At 64.7% G+C, this 22,829-nt stretch overlaps 3 protein-coding genes across 3 annotated transcripts; 1 reads left to right on the top strand and 2 right to left on the bottom strand.

Annotated features, from left to right (window-relative positions):
- Window positions 1-2: 2 nt before the first annotated feature.
- Window positions 3-4,194, bottom strand: LOC106556223 (insulin receptor substrate 1; the record flags this gene model as incomplete). Its single annotated transcript, XM_087715048.1, is given in 4 exon segments — window positions 3-985; window positions 988-1,600; window positions 3,167-3,495; window positions 3,498-4,194. Coding segments are annotated over 4 exon segments (1,944 nt in total), but the record flags the coding sequence as incomplete, so codon positions are not given.
- A 1,685-nt stretch (window positions 4,195-5,879) lies between these two features.
- Window positions 5,880-10,647, top strand: LOC106556321 (rhomboid-related protein 4). Its single transcript, XM_087715047.1, is given in 5 exon segments — window positions 5,880-5,922; window positions 8,945-9,088; window positions 9,091-9,327; window positions 9,704-9,839; window positions 10,491-10,647. Coding segments are annotated over 5 exon segments (642 nt in total). The 3' UTR covers window positions 10,573-10,647.
- A 1,139-nt stretch (window positions 10,648-11,786) lies between these two features.
- On the bottom strand, window positions 11,787-20,066 carry AGFG2 (ArfGAP with FG repeats 2). The gene is made up of 12 exons (XM_087714329.1): window positions 19,802-20,066; window positions 16,611-16,704; window positions 16,118-16,233; window positions 15,763-15,853; window positions 15,272-15,398; window positions 14,823-14,948; window positions 14,348-14,453; window positions 14,157-14,221; window positions 13,978-14,070; window positions 13,165-13,276; window positions 13,013-13,076; window positions 11,787-12,892 (listed from the first exon to the last, which is right to left on the bottom strand). The coding sequence occupies exons 1-12, from the start codon at window positions 20,023-20,025 to the stop codon at window positions 12,821-12,823; spliced, it is 1,290 nt and encodes a 429-aa protein (XP_087570455.1). The 5' UTR covers window positions 20,026-20,066; the 3' UTR covers window positions 11,787-12,820.
- Between the last annotated feature and the right edge of the window lie 2,763 nt (window positions 20,067-22,829).

Here is a 22,829-nt window from a genome sequence, read left to right as displayed (position 1 = left end):
AGGCGCTGGAAGTTAATGCTGGCGTAGCTGTGGGGCGTCCCCGCCTGGCAGGGGCCGTTAGACGGGCGCAGAGGGAGGGTCAGGTCCAGGTCGATGTAGTTCAGCCCGCTCTCCCTCGGGGAGGCGTCCCCCTCGGCTGCGCACGGGCAACCCCCAAACGGTGGCAGTGCCAGCAGCTTGGCGGAGCTATCGGGGGCTGGCACCTGGCTGGTGTCTGCCGGCATCCCTCGGAGCGACAGGTTGACGTAGTTGGCTCCCGAGCACGAGGCGGCTGCCTTGGCACCTCCGGGCGGGTCAGCAAACAGGCCGAGGGGGTAGCGGGCAGCCTCTTCCAGGCTCTCCGAGCTGGTTGAGGAGGAGCAGGAGAGGCGCCGGGGGCCAGCGGGGGGCCGGGGGGCTCTGGGGCCACGCCTGAAGGAGTGTGGTGGGGAGAAGACGGGAGGGGGGCTCGGGAGGGGCAGCAACAAGGGCTCCGAGGGGGCGTCTGGGGCCGCCTGCCCAGCCGGGCACATGTTCACGTACTCCCCGGCGGGAGGCTTCCTCTCCCTGCCCCCCGGAGCCCACTGGCCCATCCTGTCCGGGGAGCAGCTCCTGCTGGGGGACATCAGCATGTAGCCCCCGCTTTCCCGGGGGGGAGAGATGCTGCTGGGCGTCATGGGGACGTAGTCCTGCTCCTCGGGGCCCGGGGCCACCCCTGGCAGCATGGCCATGTAGCCGGGCTCTGCGCCGTGGAGGTTCAGTCCCTCGGGATAGCTGGCCGAAAAGGCGGCAGGGTTGGCGCTCCGCCTGCGACGCAGGAGGCCAGGGGTGCCCTTGGCCAGCAGCAGCGGGGGCAGAGATGCCCGCTTGCTGGCCAGGCCTTCCGAGGGCCACTTGGGCAGGCCGGCCCCGCCGAGGGAGGCCCGCTGGCCCATGCTGATGTAGTCTAGCTCCCCCTCCACCACCATGGCGCCCAGGGGGTCGGGCGTGCTGGGGGGCCGCACCTCCCTGGGCTGGAGCCGCCTTCGTCGGACGACATGGCGCTGTAGTCGCTCAAGGAGTCCGGCTTCCTGGCCGCTGGCTTCTTCGGCCCCGGGGACGTGGGGCTCCACCCCAAGGAGGGCGTCCCACTACCCTCGGGGCGGCTCCTCCAAGGGAAGGCGCCTTGGCCGGGAGGAGGGTTGCCGTGGGGCTGACGGCGGGCAGGCACCAGGATGGGGGTGGAAGGCAGCGCCTGGCCCCTGCCGGGCCCCCGGAAGTCCTCGCTCAGGGCCTTCATGGCGTCCAGGATGGTCTCGTGCATGTTCTGGGCCACCACCAGGTCCTCCACCTGCATCCAGAGCTCCCCGGGCCCCGTGGCTGCCGAGCGGCCCACCTCCATGAAGAAGTAGTTCTCCGAGTGGCCGCAGCGCCGGATGTTGAGCAGCTGCAGCACCACGGCGGCCTCGTCCGAGTTCAGCCTCACCAAGCTGACCGTCTTCTCGGTCAGGCACAGCAGGTAGACGCCGGCCAGGTTCCGGGAGTGGCCCAGGCCCCTCGGGCGCAGGCTGACCTGCCAGACCTCCTTGAAGGCCGCCTCCCCGTCCCCCTCCGAGGGGGCTGTTCCTAGGAGGAGCAAAGGCTTGCATGAGAGGGGGGCCCCAAGGCGGGCAGACGGGGGGAGGGGGCCGGGAAGACAGGGGGGGTCCCTCTTAGGCTGTGGGGGATGAACACCCCACATCCTCTCCATGCCCGGCCAACCCAGAGGAGGCACCGTGAGGGAGACTGGCAAAGGGAGAGAAGCCGGCGCGCCTCCCCCATCCGTGAAGGGGAGAAGCATCGCGGGAGGGAGGGGCGGTTGCCAGGGAGACCCCCGGGGCTGGCAAGCGTCCCAGCTGGTTCTGGGAAGTGGCAGGGCAGGGGGGGAGCCGCAAGGGGGCCCGCGGGGGCCCTGGGGAGAAGGGGCAGCCGCTGGGAGCTGCTAGGAGGCTCGGCCCTGCCCCTCCCTCCCCCCCTCCCAGAAGGGAGCCCTGTGTGCTGGGCCTGTGCGCACATGTGCAAGACACACACACACACAGCAGAGGTGGCACAGCAGCAGGAGTGGGTGGACGGCTGGTGCCCAGGGACAGCCAAGGCGGAAGCTGCGGCCAGCAGCAGCCCAGCCTCGCCTGGAGCAAAGTCCGTGCCCCCCCCCCCACGGCTGCTCCTCCCCACGGCCGCTGACGGCCAGCACCTGGGCCTCTCCCAAGAAGCCTGGCCACGGAAGCGGTGCCAGTTCCCCCTGGAGCACGCTGGGCCTCAGTGACGGTGCAGGGCGGCAGCCGCTCGGGCACCCAGCCCGCTCAACCTTTGCTCCCCAGGCCCCACGCGCGGAGCGTCTCCCCCCAGGCGGCTGCACCGCGACTGGCCAGCCCTACGCCCAGGAAGCCAAGGGGGGGGGGGGACAGGGCAGCCTTTGCTAGTCTTCCCAAATGGGATCCCAGTGTGTTCAACACCCGCAAGGATGGGCTTTGGGCTTTGACCACAGCCGACAACCGGATGCCCCACACACCCAGGGGAGGGGCAGACAATGGTCCAGAGGTGGGGAGACTGCTGGGAGGCTCCCTGAATTATAAGCACTCTTGGGGAGGGGTTGGCCTAGGATGTTGGGGGGAGATGCTGGCACTCCAGAGGTAGCTGGAAAGGATTCACCCCGGAGGGGCAGCACTGAGGCCAGCCGGATGGTCTGGAGGGCTCCCCTTGGGGAGGAAGGGCCGGGAGGGAGGCCCAGTAAAGCCAGCAGCCTGGTGGGGAATGATGGGCTCTGGGGTCCCCCGTATCCGTAGCCCAACAGCCCTGGTGTTATGGCTCCCCACATGCACTCCAGCCATGCAGCAGCCACCAGTATCAGGGGGGGGCTCCAAGGGCCACCAGGTGGGCAAGGAATGGGGCAGCAGTGAGGGGGAACGCTCAGAATCAGCTGAAGATGGGGGGAGCATCCTGGCCTTGAGCAACGCCCGTCCCTCCCACAGATCCCCCACCGATCACTTCCTTCAAGTGGCTGCCACGGAGTCTTAACGGGTCCGGCTGTCTCTGAGGCTCCCCACAAGGCCCCTCGTCCCCGGTTGGCATGGGCTGACGGGTGCCGCACCCCTCGGCCTCCCCCAGAAGGCGGCCCTGGCTCTTCCACGGGCTGCCCCAGGGACCCCCCCACTGGCCCCACACTCACCTTTCCATGCAGCTCCACCATGGCCAGGTACCAGGCCTGCTGCTGCTCGGCGCTCTCGGCGGCCACGCCAAAGGTGCCCTCGCGCCCACAGAGGACGATCAGGTGCTGGTGCCGGGCGTCGGCCCGCTTGTTGATGGTCAGCATGCCCTCCAGGGGGAGGGTCTTCTTGGGGCGCGAGCAGAGGCCCCCGGCCCGGAATTTCTTCTCGTTCTCATAATACTCCAGCCGGGGGGGCCCTCGCTCCCCCCCACAGCGCAGCACGAAGTAGCGTCGTCGGCGGGATTTCTGCTTGCGAAGGTAGCCGCACAGGCGGACGTCGGCCAAGAGGGGGGGGCGTTTCCAGGGTCCATGGTGTGGGGCCAAGCGGAGGGTGGAGGCTGCCAGCCCAAGGGGGCAGCCACTCTGCATCCCTCTTGGGCGGAGCGGAGTTGAGGGGCAGGCAGGAAAGGACCCTTCTGCCCAGATACCGGCCCCGGGGACCACCTGCGGCTGCCCCATGCACCAAGGGGAGGGGGCTCGGCTCTCCTGTGCCGCAGAAGAGCCAGGCAAATCCGCTTCCTGGGCCGCTGAGATGCCGAAGAGACTCCTGTTCAGCCCACTGGTCGTCTCAGGCCAAGGGATCCTTTCAGAAGTTAATTCGGGGGGGGGGGAGGCTTGCTTGGGAAAGTCCAGGAAATTATTCCCCTTCTCACCCTCCCAAAAACCCTCAGCAGAGTTCAAAAAAACAGAAAAAAAGAAGCAAAGCCCCTCACCACCAGGAAGGCTGGGGGGATCCCCCCCCCCCCAGATCCTCTAACAAGGCCCATCCGTGCCTCTGGCTTGCAGGGACCCCGTCCTGGCTCCGGGGTCTGCTGGCTTTGCAAGGAGTTGGGATTTAATAAAAGTCACATGCCGAGCGGAGGAGGAGGGAGAAGGGCAGAGGAATAAAATGTCAGCTTCTGCCAGTTTGGGAAACTTCTGGCGGCTCTTCTGTGCCTTCGGCTCCAGGGTCCCCTTCGCCTTCGGGAGCTGCGCGGAGGAGCAAAATCCCGGCGCGGGACCCCTGCGGAAAGAGAAGGGCGGGAGGGGAAACCGGGTCAGGTGCGGCGTCTGGCCATACCTGGCCGCGCATTTCACGGAAGTCATCGGCAAAAAGCAGGAGGGGGAAAGAAAAGGGTGGCGGCGTCACAAGGCAGCCCCCCCCGCCCCCCCCCCCGAGCAGGACTTGGGCAGAGTTTCCAGGCAAAATGTCAGCGGCGGCGGCGGCGGTTCCCTGGCACCGGGGGCCCCGCTGGGCATCGCTCGCCTTTCGCAGCCCCCTCCGTCTGTTTCCAGGCCCTTCAAAAAAAGGGGGGCAGAACGGAGCCCCCTTTTCTTTCCCTAATAAATCAAGCAGCCCCCCAGCCAGCCGGTCGGGAGGAGGAGCGCAGCGGCGCAGAAACCCGACTCCAACCTTCCCCAGCGGTTTTGCGGGGGCCCCAAAGTGGCCACGGAGGAGGCGGAGGCGCCGTCGGGGGGCGCGCAGAAGCCCCCTCTGGCTGCGATGTGGGGGGGGGGGGTCCCAAGCGTGCTTCTTCAAGAGCCCGACGGGCGAGGGGAGGGGGCGCTCGGAGTGGCAGGCGGCACGGCCCTCCCTCTCCCCCCCCCCCGACTCACCCGCAGGCCAAACCTCCGCGGGCCTCGGAGCCGTCTGGTGCCAAGCCCGTCCCCCGCCCCGTCCCGCCGAGGGCGACCGACCCAGAGGCCTCGTAGACCCCCACTCCGGCCGCCCGGGGGGGCTTCGACGGCCCTGCGCGCCCGGCGGCTCCAACAGCGGAGGGTCCCGGGCGCGCGCGGGGCTGCGGGGAGGCGGAGGGCCGACCCGCCCTGCTCCCCGGGCCGACTTTATACACAGCGCTGCCGCATCCCGGGCGGGCCGCCGCCGCCGCCGCGGTCCTAGCGCCCCCGGCCTGGCGCCCTCCCCGGGACGCGAGTGGGCGCCCCACCTCTCGGCCCGGCTGCAGGTCAGGAGAGGCGCGAGGCGTTGCCCAGGTCCGGCCGACCCCCGGAACCCCACCCCCCCACCGCACGCATGGTGCTGGACGCGTCGGGGGAGCCCAACTGCCTGCCTGGCCCCCCGACGCGCCCCCTGCCCGGCTGGGGGGCTCCGGAGTAGCGGCGAGCATCCCTAAGCAATGGGGGGGGGGCGCTCCGAAGGGCGGCTTGGACGAGGCGCTTCAGAGGTACCGGCACGGATTAACCGAGTTGGAAGGGACCTTGGAGGTCATCTAGTCCAACCCGCCGCCCTCCTCTGACCGAACCCTCCCACGAGACTCCTGCAACGGAGGGGAAGCCTTTCTCGGGGCCTCCCGAGACTTGGGACGGCGAGTCCGGCCCCACAAGGGAAGCCGCTTGGCGACCCTCGACGACCCTCGCAAGCCCGGCCGTGCCGCACCGGGGACCGCCAGGCGCCTCGGCACCAACGGCTCGGCTGCCCGGATTGGCGGTTTGCAGAACCACGGGATATTTGGGGGGGGGGGATAAGAAGCCAGAAAGGACGACGGGCGCCCCCCCTCCCCGTGGCAGGACCGTCCCCAGCGCAGCCCCGCCGGGGCCCCTCCTTGCCCCACAGACGCCCACCGACTCCTCCCGCCGTGCAACGGGGCGCGGGGGGGGGCGGGAAAGGGGTCGCCTGGCTGTGCTTTGGGCCACCCGGAGGGCCGCGGGGCTTTTGGATTTCCCCCTCCCGGGCTTAATGGGGACCAGGAGGCGCCGCAGCCCGGGCCGCGTGGGCGTGTGTGAGTGTGTGTGTGGCTGTGGCGTGGCTGTCGGAGCCGCGCTTGGGCGTTGCCGCTGCCGGCCAATCAGCGGCGGCCCCGGTTCTCCGGCCAGCTGAAGCCAAGCGCCGGCCAATCGGGAGCGGCCTCTCCCGACCCCTCCCTCCCCCCCCCTGGGAAGCCCAGCAGCTTCTGTCGGCTGGGAGAGCGGCTGCTTTGATGGCAGAACACCAACCCCGCGGGGTAGGCCGCTGGCCGGCTCCCCCCCCCCCCCCCCGGAGCTTTCCTGCCTGGGGATGGCCTGCCCTGCGCTGCCCTGCCTTCCGTGTTCCCGAGAGAGGTTGGGTGGGTCGGAAAGGCTTTCAATCCATCCAGGGGAATAGAGCCGGAAGGGACCCCCGGAGGTCTTCTAGCCCAACCCCCTGCTCAAGCAGGAGACGGGCCTGGCTGTGCGGCCTCTTCTTTTGTTTACGTTGTGGAAGGCTGGACCAGATCCTTGCAACAAACAGCCTCGGCTTCCTGGCGTAAGTCTGGGTGACTCACAACAATGAAAAAAATCATAGCATCCAAGGGAAGAGGGAAGGGTCGCAGGGGCCCTGGGAAGGCGGCTCCCCGGGGCCTCAGCCCAGGCCCCCCGAAGGCCAGCCGGAGGTCGGGGGTGACATCCAAGGCCTCCCTTGCCCTCCCACCAGTCTGAAGCGGGGGGGGGGGGGTGCCAGCCTAGGAAGCTGGAGGTAGGCAGGAGAATCTGGGCATCCCTCTTCCGCAGAGGCAGCTTCCCAGCAGGCCCGGATGAGCTGAGCAGAGGCTGATGGTTGTGTTGTTGTGGTGTGGTGTGATTGTTGCCGCCGGCAGGGAGAGGAGGGCAGCTTCCTGGGAAGGGGGAGCCCAGCCAGCCTGCAGGGGGGGGGGGTGTTTCCAGGCAGCCATGGAGGAGGATGGCATCTGTGGCTGGGAGCTGCCACAGGGCACCGTGGCCAGATGCCCCCCCCCCTTGTGGGAATGCCGGTAAGAAACCCTGCAGGCGCCCCCTCCCCTTGCCCCCCACCTGCAGCCCAGCCACTGCAGTTCCCTGCTTCCCCCCCCCCCAAGTCATGGGATGCCCCCCCCAGCTGCAGTCAAGGTGGTTTCCCTCTGTGAAAGGCGAAAGAGGCTTTGATGTGGCCAATCAGGGGAAATAATTGAGGGAGGGTCCCACCTCGCCTTCTGCAGCTGGGAGGGGGAAGGGGGTGGACGGGGCAGGCTGCCCTCACCTTCACCAACCACCCAGAGTAGGAAAGGCCAAGGGCAGAAGGGTGATATTTACAGCAAACAGTGGCCCCTGATAAGGAAGGCCTCTCTGGACGGGCGCTGCCCCCTCCCAGCCATGCCCCTGACCCACCCACCCCTCCCCGTCAGCCCAGACCCTACCAACTCAACGCTCCCAGGCTGAGCCAGGTTGGAAAAATCTCCTTCCGCCTTGCAGGGTGGGGGGCAGTGGGTGGGGAAGGGGCTGGGGACCCCTCTCACCCCGGGGCTCCTTTGGGGGAGGGGGCCTCAGCCCCCTAGGAAGGGCGAAAGAGCTGTGGGCTCACAGGGGAGCCATGCTCTGCAACGGCTGCCCTCAGTAGTGGGGGGCTGGCCCCTCCTGGGAGGCAGAGGAGCTGGGGAAGGGGAGGCGGGGGTGGGGGGAGCTGCAGAGGAACACGGAGGCAGGGGTTTATGGATCCCCTCCACGGGCATCGTGGCTTGGAACAACAGGAAGCGCCACCTCCTTCTTCCATGTGCCACCAGCCTTCTCCCTACCGTGGGCCTCTCCTCCAGCTGTGGCCCTGCGGAGTGTCGCAAGGGGACCAATGCTCAACCCTCCTCATATCGAGCACCCGGTACTCATTGCCACAGGGCGGCAGGCTCAAGGCGTTCTGTGCCCCAGCAGACGCCACCCCTGGGCTGCTCCCTTGGGCGCTGCCCCACCTGCCGTGAGCCTGGAGCGGCTTCAGACGGCTCAGCCTCCCTAAGCTGTAAACCAGGGTTAGGGAGCCACGGCTCCGGAGGCCCACCGTGCCGTGTCAGGCAAGGTCATCATCGCAAACGTGGCTACGAGCTTTCTCGGACCTGGTTAAGCGCCAACCCGGTTTCCTCCGCAGGTTCTGACGGAGGAATTGAGCCCCCTTGGGATGCCAACCCTACGTGGAGCACCAAGGCAAGCGGGCACAGCGTCCTCCAGCCCTCCCTCCCGGGGAGGAGCCCACCCTCCTCCTTCCCTGCCCCACAGGAGCAGCCTCAAGAGACACCCCCCCTCCCTCCTCCCAGGGGCGATGTTTGAGTCCCAACCCTGGCCTGTTTACTAAACCTGGCCTGCTGCCGGCTACAGCCCTGGTGTTTGTGGCCAAACACTCAGCCGTGGCCTGGGCACGAGGGGACGCTGCCCTGATTACAGTCAGCAGGAGGAGGAGGAGAAGAACCCACTTCCGGCCACTGGGATCCGACTTTCGCTTTGAGAGAAGGGGGAAGGGAGAGAGAGAGACGGAGAGGAGAAGAGAAAGACACGGGAAGGGAGAGAGAGATCTTGGGTCTTGCTTCATGGATGAGTCTCTCCGTTTGTCTGTCTCTCTCTCCAGTTGGAAGATCTGGGAGGAGACGGGTGGAAGAATCGAGGGGAGCAGGTGCCCTCCAGGCGACTGGCACCCAGGGCCACCTCTGCTGGGAACAGCCGGTCCAGACTGACCGCTCAGCCGCTCCTGAGGCTGCAGGGTTCTGGGTGAGGAGAGGACAGCCGAGGAGGGAAGGTGCTCTGGACAGCAGACTCAGCCCGGCCCCCACCTCACCGGACACCAGTGGGGGCCTTTCTCAGATGCCCATCGGCCCTAACTGGGCAGGGGCCACCAAGACGGCCGCCCCCTTGGCCTCCAGAGGGGCTTCCAAGGACCCTGGCGCACAGTGTGTGGTCCCTGGGTGGCATCCCTGCAGGGGGCCCAACCCTGAGGCAGGCAGGGGCCCAGGGCCAAGGAAGGGGTTGGCATCAGCCCTGAGGTCACAGAGGCCTTGCTCTCCCCCTTGCCAGGCTGCCCAGCCGGGGGAAACCGACCCCATGGTGCCCTGGCCACCCTGGCCCTCGTGGCCACCAACGTGGCCTTCTTCTGCCACCCCGTCCACCCGCCCAGCGGGACCTGCCTGAGCGTGGCCTCTGTGTGGGAGCAGGGCCAGTGGGGCGCCTGCTCTGGGCCCCCTTCCACCACCTGGGCCTCCTCCACCTGCTCCTCAACATGGGCACCCTCTTCTGGCTGGGCTGGAGCATGGAGCAGGAGGTGGGCAGCCTCCTGACGGGCACCCTGCTGCTGGCCCTGGCCCTGCTGGGGGGCCTGGTGCACCTTGGGCTCAACTCCCTGCTGGCGCTGGTGACCGGGCACCACTGGTACTGGGAGCACTGCGCGGTGGGCTTCTCAGGTGCAGCCCCCTCTCCCTGGGGTCTCAAGCAAACGGGAGGGGGGGGGTTGGAGACCCCTGGAGAAGCCCTGAGCCAGCCGCAGGTCCCTGCGCCTGGCTGCCCTGGAGGGCACCAGGGGAAGAGAGCGGCTGCCCTCCCTTGCAGCGTCCCAGGGTCCCTCCTGGGGGGGGGGTCTTACCGCTGTGTGACACAGGGAGGGGTTGCCCCTTCCTCAAAGTCCCAAGGGGCTCCCCTCCAGAAGGGCGAGGACTGTCGATCGGGGCAGTTCGTCCTGGGAGCTCTGTGGGTGCCAGGAGGGGCAGGGGGTGCTGGTGTGGGGGTCCCTCCCTCCCTCCTCACAGGGGCCCCTCCCGTTTCCGTCCTGCTGCGCTGCAGGGGTCCTCTTCTCCCTGGAAGCCATGGGCACGCAGGCGGAGGCCTTCCCCGTGGCCACCATGGCTACCGGCATCGTCATGACCACCAGATGGCTCTGCATTGTGGAATGCCTGGCCCTGGCGCTCTTCTGCCCCAGGTAAGGGGGCCCCCGGGGTGGGCTCAGGCCAAGGCCCCCTCTTCAGTCGGCGGGGGGGGGGGGCTCTGAGGCCTCTTCTCCCACCTGGCTGCAGCCCTGAATCTCCAAGGCCGACGGGAGGGCTCTCTTTAAAGCCCGCCCGTCTCCACAGGAGGGGAGAAGACTCCTTTCCCATCCCTGGTCAGATGGAGGTGGTCCCCGGAGGCCTTTGCTCCCACTCCCCCCGTCCTCAGAACTGCCTCCATTCACCTGCCTTTAAGCCCCCCCCCTCCCCACTGGCAACCAGAGTGGACCTTGGAATCCCCCTATGGGGCTCCTGGGCATCTTCAGGGCCCCTGATCTTGTGGGTTGGGATTAAGCATTGAGGGGGTCCAGCCTCTCGGTCCGGCCTGGGCAAGAGCCAACCTCATGGCCAACGGAAGCCGCTTGGAGGCCCTCGAGCGATGTGGGTTGGGGGTCTCGGATGCAGCTGCTCTGCCCCCTTCTCAAACATGGGAGTTGTTGGCAATAATCCCTATGGGGGAGACAGCCGGGGGAGCCCCACCTGCAGGCTGCCCCTGTGGGTGGGTGGGTGGGAGGGAGGCGTGGAGGTCCTCGGTCAGAGCCCCCACTCTCTCCGTCCTTGTGCTTCTCTCTCTCTCCCGGACACAGGAGTTCCTTCACCGGCCACTTCTCCGGCATCCTGCTTGGCCTGGCTCTGTCCGGCATCAAACTTCTCTGGGAGCTCACCTGACAGAGGCCCCCCTCCCCTTCCAGGCTCTGTGGCGGCCAGGCACCCCCTCCCCAAATACAGCCTCTTCCCTCCCCACACGGCTCTGCATGACGGTGGTCTCTGGGGATGGGCAGGATCTCGGACTCCAGACGGCCCTGCGATCGCAATGCCCCCCCCCCCTCAATGCTGGATTGGGGCCCTGGCCGGGGCTGCCTCTGCACCAGTCTCCCAGCAGAGGGCGCCCTGGGGCCACTTGCTGAAGGAAGGCCAGGGGGCAGACAGACACCAACTCGGCTTCTACTGGTTCAGCCTCTAGGACTCCCCACCGGGCACAGGTGGAGGCTGCCCCAAAGGAAGCCCCAGGAACAAGAGGGGCCCCTGGGCAGCACCGGCTGGCAACTGGGGCTCCTGGGAAGGACCACGCGCATCAGAGGCATCCGTAGCAGCTCCAGGGGGGGGGGGTCCAATTGAAGCCCTGTGGACTTCAACCCCCAGAATTCCCCAGCTGGCAGAGCCCGGACAGCCCCGGAGCCGAGACGACCGAATGGGCCCCCACTCAGGACTCCGACTTCAATTCCCCAGGGGTTCCCATCAGCCCAGGGCCACCCAAGCACAGCCAGCTGGGCGGGGAGGGGTGGGGGGCCCAGCTATCAGGATGCCCCCCCCAATAGAATGTGGGCTGAAAAGGCACCACCTCTCCAATCTGTCTCCAGGGGGGAGGATGGGGGTGTTTCAATGTGTGAGCATCCCTCTGAGCCCCCCCCCCCTGCACACACACACACACACACACAGAGTGGGGGAGCTCCGCAGGGGGCCGCTTGTGGGGTCCCCAAAAGAAAACACCTGGGCACATCTGTTAAAATCCACTTTCTCTCCTCGTATAGATTCTTTTATAGACATCTTGAGTGCAACATCTCGTCTCTCTCTCTATACATATATATAGATTTGGTGAGCATAGATATAAGATACAAGCTTTTAAAAACGTAGGTCCATATTTCTCTCCAAAATATAAACTCCAGTCTTCTTTGGGAAAGGGGGGGGGCAGCGAGGGGAAGGACGGGGGGGATTTAGAGGGGGGGGGTCCAAAAAGAAAAACTGAGCACGGTGAGCAGACCCTCCCCTCCCCAAGGAGACCCCTGAAAATGAGGTGCAAAGGAGGGGCCCATGACACCCACCCACAGCCCCCCCCCCGGCCATCCGGAGACCCCTACCCACCCAGGCTGCCAATGGGGGGGGGGCGGAAGGGAGTGCAGATTCTCTGCCCTCAATTCGGGGACTGGGGGGGTGTCAGAAGGGGGAGTTTAAATTCAGCCGTGTCAGATTTTCTCACCCCCCCCAAGATAAGAGCAGGACAGTGGGGGGGTCAGGGGGGGGCTTCCGAAAGCAGAAGTGTCGTCACTTGTGGACATGACTCAGCAGGCACTGATTGACAAGGGAGGGGGGTCGGGGGGTGGAAGACTTTGGAGGGCAGCATTTTGTGAGGGGGGGGGACACAGACTCTGGGGGAGAGTCCCCCCCCCCGGAAAGAGTCGTTCCCCCATGGGGCAGGTGAGGAGGACATCCAGGCAGAAGGAAGCTGAGGGGGGGGGGGCTCAAAAGGCTCCATATGGCACATGACAGGAGACCCTCCCTTGAAATTTGTGGGAGGGGGCTACAAGGCGTCTCCACAGTGCTGGGGGGGTGCGGTTCCCCTTCCTTCTCTTTCGGGTCCCCTCAGGGGTCGTGGCTGTTGGGCACACAAAGCCCCCCACCCTCACTGAGGCTCACTAACTGAAGCATCCCTGACAGACGACCCCCCCCCCCAGGTTTAGTGCAAGAAGGCAGCGAGAGCGAGGAGGGGCAGCTGAGGGGGTCTCGGGCCTTCTCCCTCTGCTAACTAGAGGGTGCCTGGTGGGCATTGGGGGGGGACAGGCCAAAGAGGGGAGAGGTGGCACAGATTAGGCCCATTGCACTGTCCCCCCCCCCACGGGATACATCGCAAGGTCTGCTGGGAGCCCCCGGGTGGGGGAGGGGCTGCTGCAGACCCTCCTCGGGGGCTTTCTACAGGCTCTGTGCTGTGCGGGGGGGGGGGGAGGTAGGAGGAGGGGCTGATTCCAGTGGGACCCCCTCTGGTCCTTCCCAAAGGGGTCTTTGGCCCCGGCTGCCCCCTCCCTCCCCTCTGCTCAGGCCCCGGTTGCCCTCGGGACCCCTGTCCCTGCTGTGCTATGCAGATGGGAGCCCCCCCCTTCCCCGCCCGGGGGTCTCCGTCCGCCCTGGAGGCCGAAGGGGGCTAGGAGAAGGGGTTGGTGGGGGGGTGCTTTGCCTGGGCGAAGGGGGGCGAAGGTGCTGCGGCCATCGGGTTCTGCGGGAGAGACAGGGAGAGGGTGAGGGACCCTCCCAGCTGACCCCTCAGGCCCTCCCCAGAAGCCCCCCTCCCTCAAGGACCCACACAGCCCAAGGGGGGGGGAGGCAGGCCCCTTACCACGAAAGGGTTGGTGGAGTAGCCGGCAGGGGGTCCCAGGGGCCTCGCTCCGAAGGGAGACCCCTGAAGGCAAAGGGGGGGGGAGTCAATGGGGGGGGGAAGTGCCCCGTAGCCCTTTTGCCCACCGGGGGGCCCAGCTCCCTCTCTTACCCCCGTTGTGCGGCTGGCCCACCACTCCCTGGGTGGGGAAGAAGAGCGGCTCCTGGGGCAGGGGGGAGGCGAAGGGGCCGGAGAAGCTGCCGGGGGAGCCGACCATGAAGGTGCCTGCCGGAAGAGGGTCCAGAGTGAGGGAACACGGAAGGAGGGACCCTGGAGGTCTTCTAGTCCACCCCCCTGCTCAGCCAGGAAACCCCACGCAATTGCAGGCAAAATCCTCCAGTGTTGGAGGCCCCCGTGACTTCTGGTGGCAGGCAGTTCCACTGGTTAACTGTCCTCACTTAACTCCAGGTTGCTCCCCTCCTTGATTAGTTTCCCTCCATTGTTCCTTGTCCTGCCTTCGGGGGGCTTCTATGATTCTTCTCTGCCCTCTTCCGAGGGTCTCAACCAGGGACCCCTTTCGGCCTCCCGCCCCCCCCAGGACGCTGCTGCCCTGCTGCCCCCCCCCACAGCAACCCCTCAGCCGCCTTGAGGGACCCCTGGAGGAGGGGGCTCCATCTGGGCTGCTCCCCACAGCTTTCAAATGGCTCAGCCCTCTGAAACTCAGGAAGCTCGGCCTGAAAGTCTGGACGGGGGGAGGGAACCCCCCCCCAAAGCCCCAGAGATGCTGGGACCCCCCCCTGGAGAGGAGGGGGGGAGGGAGGGAGGGGGGTTCAGGCTTCCTCCAGGAACAGCAGCCGAGCCCAGTGGGGCAGAAGAGGTGGGGGGCTCCGGGGTTACACCCTGGGCTGCTGCTCCTCCGGCAAGGGGCGCCAGGGGGTCCCCCAGGGGGGCATGGGCAGCCCCCGTGGGAGGCAGGGAAGGCTTACCTTGGCTGAAGCCGTTGGTCTGGAAGGGGTTGGTGGAGGGGAGCGTGGGCTGAGTGACCGCTGGGCTGGTGAAGGGGTTGGTGCAGGTGGGCGCTGCGCGGGAGAGAGAGAGAGAGGATGGCATCCCCCTTGAGCCCGAGGGTGCCCCCCTCCCCGCCCCGAAGGAGCCACCTACTTACCCCCAAAGACCGCAGCGGGGCTGGCGGGGGGCAGGACGGGGGCCTGGCCGAGGGCTCCGAAGACGCTGGCAAAGGAAAGGGCAGTTCAGCTACAAGGCACGGCTGCCCCCCCCCCACAGACAGGCCTTGCTGGGGGGGGGGGCAGCCGAGGAGGGCGAGGACAGCGCTGGCACCAGCCAGAGGGCAGCTACCTGCTTGGCACCGCTCCCATGCGGAAGCCTCCGCCCAGGCTCGGGATGCCCGCCCCGGGCTGGCTGGCAGGGGAGGCGGGGAAGGGCCCCCCCGCCTGGGCGACACCTGCAGGGAGAGGAGGAAGGGCGAGAGTGGTCAAGGGGGCCCCCGCTGGCAGGACGGCCCCCAAAGACCCCCTGGATGGGAGATGCCTCCACAGCCCCCTCCCCAGCCCATCCTTTCTTTCAGCACAAACAGCCCCGGCCCGTCTCTCCTTCCCAGCGGGAAAGCCCAGGTGCCCCCTGCCACCCAAGGGGAGCTAGAATGCCTCCCCCCCCCCCAGTTAACCTACCCCCCCTCCCCTCCCCTCTGATGAGGCTCCCAGGAACGGCCGAGAAGACACAGATCCCAACAAATCGGAATCCACCCGGGATCGCCCCATCGGAGGGTCTCTCCCGGGGCCTGAGTTCGGGGGGGGGGGGTGTTTGAGGTTACCTGCAGTGATGGGGTGACTCTGGAAAGGGCTCTGGCTGGAGGCCAAGGGGTCCCCAAAAGTCGCCCCTGCTGGGCCTCCCCCAAAGGCATCGAAGCCGGGGAAGGCGGGATGAGCGGCTCCTGAGCCTGAGGGCGCAAATGGGGGAGGGGGGGAGAGCCTTAATCACCCCCAAGGGCTACAGATTCCCCCCCCCCGTCCCCAAGGCAGGATGGGGCCCACTGCCCCCAAGCACAGAGGCTGCCTGGAAGGGGAGGGGAGGGTGGTGTGAGTCGGATGCCATTTCATGCCCCTTCACCTGGTCCCTGCTGCCCTCCTCCTTCCTATGAGACCCCCCCCCCAGGTCTTCCTCCCCGGTAGCCCCGTCAGCACTCGAGAGAGAGGAAGGCTCAGCAGGGAGACCCCCCCTCCCACCAGGAGAGGCCCTGCAGCCCCCGCCAGAGGGACTCACCTCCAAAGGCCGAGAAGGCCGGCCTGGGTGGGGGGGCTGCAAAGGGGTCCCCCCCTATGTCTGCCAGGAGGTCTGTGCTGGCCTTCTTGGGCGGCTGGGCGGCCGGTGGGGGCACTTTCTCCGACACCTGCAAGGAAAGGGGTCCCTGGGAAGCAGAAGCCCACCCCCACCCACCCCCCACCCTCCGGACTGCATAAAGCCAGTGGCTCCCCATTGGGGACGAGGCAGAGTCAGGGTCTATTGGGGGGGGGTCCCTTTTAGCCCTCAAGGGACAAAGGCTGTGGAGCTGAATGCAGGAGGGGAGGGGGCTTTTAATGGTTGCCCTCCCACAAAGGCTCAAAGGCCGCCACCCTCCTCTTCCCCCAAAGGGCCACAGGGGGGGGGGCTGTTAGCCTGCAGGCAAGTGGCAGGAGGGGGGGGCTGCCTTTGAATCCCCAAGTGGGCCCCCAGGGGAGCCTGCGTGCCGGGGGGGGCTGGGGGGGAGCTCTGACCTGGGGGGTGTTGGCGCCCATCTTGGCTCCTGCAGGGGAGGCCTGGGCACTGGGGGCCGCCAGGCTTTTGCCCTGGTCAGGAGACACGTACCTGCGAGGAAAAACAGGGGACAGGTGAGCCTTTGGGGGGGGGGGCAAGGCTGCCTTCACTCTCCCCCTCCTCCTCTTCACCCTCTCGGTGAGTTTATCCCACTTTCCATCCCAGGGGAAGCTCTGTGGGCCACCGGCTTCCATCGAGGGTGGCTCCACGGAGGGAGGCCGGCCACGGGGGGCCTGAACTGATGGGGCCGGACGGGAGGGGTGGGCCGGCTGCCCCAACCGGGAGCCCCTCCCTCCCACCCCCCGTCCTCCTCACCATCGCTTCTTCTCGTATTTCTCCTGCAGGAACTCCTTCACTTTCTGAGGGTCCAGAGAATCCGGCAGCAGAGACGAGCGCGAGTCGAAAGACCCCAACCAGATCTTCCGGCAGGCCTTTGGGGGGGGGGGGATCCGAATGAGGAGAGGAGAGAGCGACATTCACGTTAGATAAGAGAGTCGAGTTCGAAAAAGGCTCCTTTGGGACTCCAGATGAGTTTTTTTAGGAAGCCAATTTCTTTAATAAAAAGGGGGGGGGACCGACCGAGAAGCAGGAGCCCCCCAGGGACAGGGGGTTCCTCCCTCCCTCCCTCCCCGGGGGTTCCTTTTAAAAGGCCAGTCTGCCTCCACACCCAGTTTGACAGGCCCGGGGGCTGAACTGGCTTCAGAGCTTGTAGGCCCACCGAGATCCTGGGCTGGGGGTGGGGGGTGAGCGGAATCAAAGCCTGCACAGAGACACCCCCCCCCGTGACCTCCCCCCCCTCCACACTCACTTCATTTCCCCGGGACTGGAGGAACTGGACCTCGCTCTCCGTGAAGGTGGTCATGGAGATGGACTTCACCCGGTGAGGGGGATTCAGGCCACGGCTACACGGGGGAGAGAGAAAAGCATTCACAAGTTACAGCAACGGAGAGGGAAGAGAAAAACAGAGCTGGAAGGGACCTTGGAGGTCCTCTAGCCCAGTGTTTCTCAACCTTGGCAACTTGAAGATGTCCGGACTTCAACTCCCAGAATTCCCCAGCAGTGGTTAGGACAGTGTTTCTCAACCTTGGCCACTTGAAGATGTCTGGACTTCAACTCCCAGAATTCCCCAGCAGTGGTTAGGACAGTGTTTCTCAACCTTGTCAACTTGAAGATGTCCGGACTTCAACTCCCAGAATTCCCCAGCCAGCATTCGCTGGCTGGGGAATTCTGGGAGTTGAAGTCCGGACATCTTCAAGTGGCCAAGGTTGAGAAACACTGCTCTAGCCCAACCCCCTGCTCTAGCAGGAGACCCTCAACCCTTGCAGGCGAACGGTTGTCCAATCTCTTCTTCAAAGCCTCCGCTGATGGGAGCCCCCACAACTTCTGGTGGCAAGCAGTTCCCCTGGTTAATTGTCCTCGCTGGCAGGATATTCCTCCTTAGCTCTCTCTCCTTGGTTAGCCCCCATCCCCTGTTCCTCGTCCTGCCTTCTGGGGCTCTGGGGAACAGGCGGGTCCCTGGTGCTTTTCCCAAGTGCCGAACTGAAGACGCTTCCCTGAACCAGAAGCGAAACGTCTCCAAGGAAGAGCAAAAGCCTTTGGAAAAGGCTCCTTTGGGGCCGGGATGACGGGGAATCTCCGTAAACAGGAAGGTGCCCCCCTCCTCTTCTTTCTGGCTGCCCCTCAAACATTGTCACTCCTGGCCCTTCCGTTAGAGGCCCTGGCCGGAGCGGGAGGCTCCGTAGGAGGCAGGGCCGAGTCAATGGGGGTGAATCTTCGGCCCGGTGAGTGGGGACTGAGGACAGCTGAGCACGTGGCCAGGAGCCCCCTCCCCTCCCACCGCCCTGAGCCCAGAGATCCGGGCCTTGGCAGAAGGGAGGCAGGCAGCGCAGAGTTCCTGCCCGCAGGCCCTTCCTGGCTCAGCTGGAGCCAAGTTTCCCCTCTGCGGAGCTGCTGGTTCTTCTTCGGCCCCCGGCGGTTAATGATTACAAGGGCCAACAGTTCAGCTCTCGGACCGGCCTTCAAAGGAGTGACTCGGGAGGAGGGGGGCAAGGGGGGGGAAACCAGCTCAACGTGGCTTCGGACCAGGGCCACATCTGGCTCCTAAGTCTCTGCGTTCCCACAAACACCCACAGCTGGCTGGGGAATTCCGGGAGTTGGAAGTCCGCAAGCCTCAAGGTTGCCGAGACTGGAGCCCCCTGAAGGAGGATGGAATACGGGCCCCGCTTGCCCCAAATTCATGCACACACCCCCCAGGGCTCCAAGCTGAGCCTTCCCCATCTATGCCCTTGAGATGCCCCGTGGAATCAGGGCTCTGTCCCGCTGTAAACCGGGCCTCCACGGGCGATGATTCCCCTTCGCGCTGCAGGGCAGAGACGAGGCAGCCCATTTTCGACCCAGAAACCTTCCTGGACGCTCCACACCCCCTTCGCCTCCTCTGCCTCCCACCTCAAGCGGCTCCTTTCCACGGCGTCTCTCCCAGCTATCAAGGCCCCCCCTGCAGAAACTCTGAGTGTGTGTTGTGAGCAGGGGACACGGATGGGTCAAAGGTGTTGTGTGAATGGTCTTTTTTAGGCCTTCCTTGTGGCTTCGCGAGCTCCTGTTGCAGTTTATCACCTGCCATCTACCCACAGCACGACCCCAAATTACGCCCGCCCCACTCGCTGCGTTTCCATCTGCCAAGACCAAGTTAAGGGGGTGCCCAGGCAAGAACCCCCCCCCTGCCCGTCCTTCCTGGGAGCCCCTGTCTGAATCCCTATCCGAGCCAGGATCGGCCACTGAGGGTCGCGACAGGCTGCAGGACCAGGGAGCAAAATGCGGAGCTGCAAGTCCCTGCCTTGGAAGAGCTGGCATCGCCCGGGGGCAGCGGGGCAGGGGCGACCAGCAGGGTGGGAGAATTAGAAGGGTGGGAGGACAGCAGGAGGCGGCCCATTTCCTTTGGAGTCGGCCTTTCTCCGCCTGACGGGTGGACTTCAACTCCCAGAATGCCCCAGTGAGGTGGCCCGGATGTAGATCTAGTGCCCCTGATCCCTTGTGGGGCAGACCTCGAATTGGGGAGTGGGGGGGTTTCTCAACCTTGGCCGTTTGCAAGAGGGGTGGACTTCAAAGCCCAGAATTCCCCAGCCAGCATCCTGGGAGTTGTAGTCCACCCCTCTGCAAGTGTCCAGCGTTGAAGAAACTCTTCCTGGTAGGAAAGCAGGTGATGCGTGCACCCTGCAGGTGCCAGGTGGGCTGCCCCTCCCTCCTCCAAGGGTGACGGGGTGGGGGGGGGCAGGCTTCCCCTTCCCCCAGGAAAGGCACCCAGGGAAGGGGAGGGAGGAGCCTCCCCCACCTGCAGACTCAAAGGGGGGGGGAAGAGATCAGCGATTGCACCCTGCAGGTGCCAGGTGTGCTGTGCCTTCCTCCGCCCCCCCCTCTACCTTCAAGGCAGAGGGGGCAGTGCTCCCCCCTTAAAAAGCCACACAGGCAAAGGGGAAGCCCCCAAAGGGAGGGAGGGGGGAAGGGAGGGAGGGGGGAAGGGAGGGGGGAAGGGAGGGGTGGGCCCCCCTCCCCCCCAGACCCTGCAGGTGCCAGGTGTGCTGCCCCTCCTGCCCCCCCTCCACCTTCAAGGCAGAGGGGGCAGTGCTCCCCCCTTAAAAAGCCAAAGGGAGGGAGGGAGGGAGGGAGGGAGGGGTGGGCCTCCCTCCCTGCCCCTTCCCCCCCACCCCAGACCCTGCAGGTGCCAGGTATGCTACCCCTCCTGCCCCCCCACTTTCAAGGCAGAGGGGGCAGTGCTCCCCCCTTAAAAAGCCAGGCAGGCAAAGGGGAAGCCCTCAAAGGGAGGGAGGGGTGGGCCTCCCTCCCCCCCTCCCTCCCCAGAGCCTGCAGGTGCCAGGTGTTCTGCCCCTCCTGCCCCCCCCCACTTTCAAGGGGGCGGGGGGAGGGCTCCCCTTTCCCCTCCCTGGAGAGCCCCCCTCCCCGCCCAGGGCCCCCAGCCGAGGGGAGCCTCCCCGAGGGACTCACAGGGCGCCCGAGCAGGCGGTGCAGACGAAGCTGCCGATGGTGATGTCCACGTAGGTGACGCCGCGCTGCCCGCACTCGAAGCACAGGCGGCTGGCCGGCTCCGCGCTCACCAGCTCCCGCACGCGCCGGGACCACACCTCCGACTCCGAGTCCCGCGGGGAGCCCGGCTTCCTGGACCCGGACGCGGAGCTCCCGCCGCCGCCGCCACCGCCGCCCGCCGCCATCCGGGCGCACCTCAACCCCCGGGCTGTCCCCGGACGACGACGACGCCTCCGCGCATGCGCCGGGCGCCGCCCACCTCTGTGCGGCGCATGCTCGCCTCGCGCAGCCCCCCCCCTCGCGCGCACCGTTAGCCTAACGGTCTGGACAGGGGGCGGGGCGGGGCCCTGAACGCGCCTGCGCAGAGGCGGTCGGCGTGCTCGAGGAAGTGCCCTTCGGGCGCATGCGCACCGCTGGCGAAGATGCAAGATCCCCCTTGCAGGGATCCGTTCCGTGGCAAGGGTGACTTTGCCAAACAGAATAGATGCAGGAAGGAAGTTTAGGAGGGGGGTTGGACTTCAACTCCCAGAATTCCCTTGGTTGAGGAATTCTGGGGGTTGAAGTCCAACCCCTCTTAAACTTGCCAAGGTTGAGAAGCATCGGGGGGGAGGGGGGGCTTTGATAAACCAGCCACACATTGCAAAAATCTGGGTAGCCTCGTGCCCCCAGCATGTCACCCCCAAAGACCCTCAAAGACCCCCAACGGGCAGCAAGGCGGGCCCAGGAAGCTTTCCCCCAGGGCAGTGTTTCTCAACCTTGTCAACTTGAAGATGTCCGGACTTCAACTCCCAGAATTCCCCAGCCAGCGAATGCTGGCTGGGGGATTCTGGGAGTTGAAGTCCGGACATCTTCAAGTTGACAAGGTTGAGAAACACTGTCCTAACCACTGCTGGGGAATTCTGGGAGTTGAAGTCCGGACATCTTCAAGTTGCCACGGTTGAGAAACACTGCCCCCCGGGGGGGGGGGGGAAGAGGCTGTTCTCAGCTTCAAGGACCAGAAGCAATGAGGCCTTCCAGAGAGCAGTGGTGGGCATATGCCAAGGCAGGTCGGCTGGTGGGTACTTGGAGGGGCACCTTCCTTGGCATAGCCCCTCTGGGGCATTCAGGATTGGGGAGGACCCCGACCCGACTGGCCTTCCACGAGACCCGGAGGACCTTGCTGGATTTGACATCTAACCGCAGCATCTTTAACTCATCTACCGTACATATCCACATACGTTTAATTTGTGTTATAATTGTTTTGGATTGTTCAGTGCTCAGAGTTGTTTGCCTGAGATGGGCAGCTAAAGAAATCAATAAATACACTCATTGTGCAAGGGAACAGATTGCAAACTCACACATGGCCTCTATCATGTTCTGGAATTAATAATTAACTAAACTTACTTGCCACCCATCTTGTTTTGAAGTGGCTGGCGGCGCACAGCATCAAAAAAACATTAAAATCATCAGAAACGAATGTTCCTATTGGCAATTACACAAGAGAAATTTGCCGCCAGTCGGTTACCCTTCTTTTATTTAAACTGTTACGTATTTAAATTTCTGGGGCATTCCAACTTGCAGTTTAAATCGAGATAAATGTTTATTTTGCTCTGCCCACAAGTAGCTTCTCGTAGTTCTGGTTCCTCAGTTTTGCTTTGACCAAAATGAAGTTTCTCGCCCTAGCACAACAAGCAAGACTGCGCCGGAAAGACCGTGGAGGATCCCTATCTGAGGGGCTGCCACATAGAAGGGGGGGGGGTTCCACCTCTTCCCCAAAGCCCCTGAAGGCAGGACAAGAAGCAACGGATGGAAACTAATCAAGGAGAGAAGCAACCTAGAAATCAGGAGGGATTTTGTTGTAATATAGTTCCTTGTGTAGGTGTGGGTCACTCATGGCCCAGTTCATACCAGGGCATGCAGAGCCACGCTGAACCACACAGGAGAAAACAAACCACCTTCTGCCAATTACCTCCCACAGACCCGTTAGATCCCTCCGGGTTCCGTCTACCAGCCAATGCCATCTGGCTACTACCCGGGGGAGGGCCTTCTCTGTGGCAGCTCCGGCCCTTTGGAATGAACTCCCCGCGGAGATTCGGACCCTCACCTCTCTCCAGGCCTTCCGGAAAGCCGTCAAAACCTGGCTGTGCTGGCAGGCCTGGGGTTGATGAGTTCCCCTCCCCTCTTGACTTGTATGGCTGTATGACTCTTGTGTATTTTAATTATATGTATTGTGTTTGTATCCCCTTTCCCCTTTTGAGTTGTTCGCCGCCCTGAGTCCCTCCCGGAGAAGGGCGGCATACAAATAAATTAAATCTGAAATCTGAAACTCCTAAAACCCCATAACGTCCTGATAGTTCATAACATAACATCCTGAGATGTGCCCTACCAATGACGCCCAGGATTTGACCATATATAGACAGAACTTCCCTGAGCAGTAGATTAGAAATTGTACTTTTACAGGCTGTTTTTAATCACATGCTGATTGCTCCTCCTGCCTTTGTCCTATCTCAATAAAAGGGGCTCTCAGACCCCCAATCTGGGTCGTCTCATCCCGAGAAAGCTCGTGTCCGTGTCTTTTCTCCACATTGGCCTCATGGACGAACCACGGGAACGTCACATTGGGTAGCAGAGGATGGTTACTTCGCAACTAATCAAGGAGAGGAGCAACCTAGAAATCAGGAGGGATTTCCTGAGAGAAAGGTTGAGGGCGTTCCACCGCTGGAGGCGTTTAAGAAGGGAAAATGGACCGGCGTTTGCCTGGGAAAACGGGATAGGAACTCCTGGCTTGAGAAGGCCGGTTGGACACTCCCAGCTGGCTTATTCTGGCTGAACTACGACCCTTTTGCACTGCTGCCAAAAAGCCTCGTGAGGCAGAGCTAATATTTGGGCAGGCACCCATCGTGCCCATGGGCTCTACCGGAAGGATTTTGGCTGTGGGACGATGGGTCTTCTTGGCACTGTTGGCAGTTCTGAAATCATCCGAGGCACTTCCCTTCCAACGCGGGAGCCA

This window comes from Thamnophis sirtalis, unplaced genomic scaffold, assembly GCF_051295495.1.
Source record: "Thamnophis sirtalis isolate CommonGarterSnake01/CBP01778 unplaced genomic scaffold, rThaSir2_p1.2 scaffold_4, whole genome shotgun sequence".
Taxonomy (NCBI): Eukaryota; Metazoa; Chordata; class Lepidosauria; order Squamata; family Natricidae; genus Thamnophis; species Thamnophis sirtalis.
The sequence above is the reverse complement of the archived record's forward strand: the minus strand, read 5'-3'. Positions and strand labels throughout refer to the sequence as shown.